Genomic DNA, 2,428 nt, shown 5'->3' with positions numbered 1-2,428 from the left:
AATGTCAGCATAACAAACATACATGTTGTGCCAGTCATCAGACGATGAAGATATTGATGATGAATAAACATGAGTATTTCAATATGAACAGATTCATTTTTCATACTGGAAAATGCTTTCCGTTTGCAGTAGAAATATTTACGGTATAAGCTCCATGTATAATTTCTGTGCGGAAAACAGTGAACACTGTAGATTGATAACATATTCTTCAAACACTACACTCACTTTTTAAAGCTGAAATTTTCGTCCAACACTGTGGACATCATCAGAGTAACTGGCCTGACTATCGCTCACTCGCAGCTCTGACACTCGGGACTTCCCGCCGAATTTCCGTAATCCGGCGAAAAGTGGGTTGTAAATCCCAGAAAGGAAGGCCCCCTCGTCCCGGTTCATAACTGCCCCCTCAGTTTTGATGCAAATAGCCTCCTTCGTTTTTCGCACTCTCCAGTCTGATTCTCTCTCTATTACGCGTGCCCCCTCCCAGTTTATTTCATGATTATTTATGTTCTGGTGATCTGTGATTGCACTTTTTTCTATTGTCGATTCTGATTGTTTTCTAGTTGATCTAGTAAATGCCTTATTTGAGTTTGTTTCACAATCTTTTTTGTGTTCATTCAGTCTTATTCCAAATTTTCGCCCCGATTCTCCCACGTAGACTTTATCACAATTTTTACAAGGTATTTTGTAAATTACTTCTGCTTTCTCTGTTGTTTCCTGTTTGTCCTTGGGGTGCACTAAGATGTTGCGTAGTGTCTGATGTGGGCGCATGGCCGTGGCGACTCGATGTTTATTAAACACCCGGCTCACTGCTTCAGATAGCCCTTTCACATACGGAATAACCACCATCCCTTTAGATTTATTGTCTCTATCTGTATGTTTCACTTTTTTCTTGTCCTTGTTTTCATTTTTTCTTTTCAAAATCTCGGTCTTAACCCTCTTTATTGTCCAATCAGGGTACCCACACTGGCCTAAAGCTTGTTTTACATGTTCTTCCTCTATATCTCTATCTTCAGTTTCGGTGACGAGGTTGTAGCACCTGTCTAATAGAGTTCTGACCACGCTCAGCTTGTGCTGTAATGGGTGGTGGGATGAAAAATTCAGGTATTGGTCCGTGTGGGTTTTCTTTCTATATACTAGCAGTTTGATACTACCATCTTCCTTCCTGGTGATGAGAGTATCCAAGAATGGAATGGCCCCGTTGCTTTCTTCTTCGTGGGTAAACTTGATGTTATTGGTAACGTCTACAGTGTTGAGGTGGTCAGTGAGGTTCTGTAGTTGTCCTCTCTGAATCTTCTCTAATATGTCATCTACGTAGCGTTTCCACAAGGTTGGTTTACATGTCACCGGAGCAGTTGCAATGGCTTCTCTTTCCAAAAACTCCATATACAGGTTAGCCACTATCGGAGATACTGGACTTCCCATAGCGGTGCCAAACTTTTGTTGGTATATGTCACCTCTGAACTGAAAGTATGTTGTAGTCAAAATAAAGTCTGTTAGATTCATGATGTCATCCACACTCAGCTTGGTTCTATTTTTTAGGGTCTTGTCTTTCTCTAGGCGGTCTCTTATGACTGATAGGGCCTTGTCGATGGGGGTGTTGGTGAAAAGTGACACCACGTCATGTGAGGCAAACACTTCGTTGTCTTCAATCATCACTGTACTCAACGAGTCTGACAAATGTTTAGAGTTTTTCACATGGTACGAAAATTTCAGCTTTAAAAAGTGAGTGTAGTGTTTGAAGAATATGTTATCAATCTATTGGATTTACCTACACAATGAACTCATTCAAGAATATTAGTGAACACTGTCTTGTGTATACATATAATCAGTGTGCAATGCAAAATTGTTTACATGTGTAATAATTATGATAAACGTTAGTACATTTACACTTAACTAGGATTAATAATCATGGTACATAGCCTTGTTCTTTGTAATTTAGTTCAAATTTTTGCACCATAAATGAATTATTATAACTTTTACTATAATATAATGCTATAAATATAATCACTTAAAATATAATCACTTATATTTGACATATTGTACCAAATGTTGCAATATTAAAGATCAATGGACATTTCTTATGTTTTGTGTTTGACATTTATGCCTAAAACATCAAGCAATAAGGTACCACATGACATAAGGCCCCTTAAAGCATGCAGTTTTATCTGATTATTCCAACTGAGGTTTATGCAACAAGGTACTAGTTGCCATATGGCTCCTTTTCACATTATTTGTTTTACCTTATCACTTTATGCAAGAAGGTACCATTATACAAAATTAACTAATTAACCTTAATTATCCATTGTATTGATATTGAATTCAAGTAACAATTTAAATAAACCATTTCAGATAAGTGATAAAAGATTCAAAGTCGCAAAATAGTTTTCTGATTTTTTAGGAACCGCCAAACCTTTAAACTCAATTTACT

The 2,428-nt window shown here is 37.3% G+C and overlaps 1 protein-coding gene across 1 annotated transcript; it reads right to left on the bottom strand.

The window, feature by feature from the left end:
* Positions 1-228: 228 nt before the first annotated feature.
* On the bottom strand, positions 229-1,653 carry LOC128231101 (uncharacterized). The gene is made up of 2 exons (XM_052943521.1): positions 963-1,653; positions 229-821 (listed from the first exon to the last, which is right to left on the bottom strand). The coding sequence occupies exons 1-2, from the start codon at positions 1,651-1,653 to the stop codon at positions 229-231; spliced, it is 1,284 nt and encodes a 427-aa protein (XP_052799481.1).
* Positions 1,654-2,428: the final 775 nt, after the last annotated feature.

The sequence above is a fragment of the Mya arenaria genome, chromosome 4 (assembly GCF_026914265.1).
Source record: "Mya arenaria isolate MELC-2E11 chromosome 4, ASM2691426v1".
Taxonomy (NCBI): domain Eukaryota; kingdom Metazoa; phylum Mollusca; class Bivalvia; order Myida; family Myidae; genus Mya; species Mya arenaria.
Note: the sequence above shows the minus strand (reverse complement) of the source record. Positions and strands in the feature narration are given on the sequence as shown.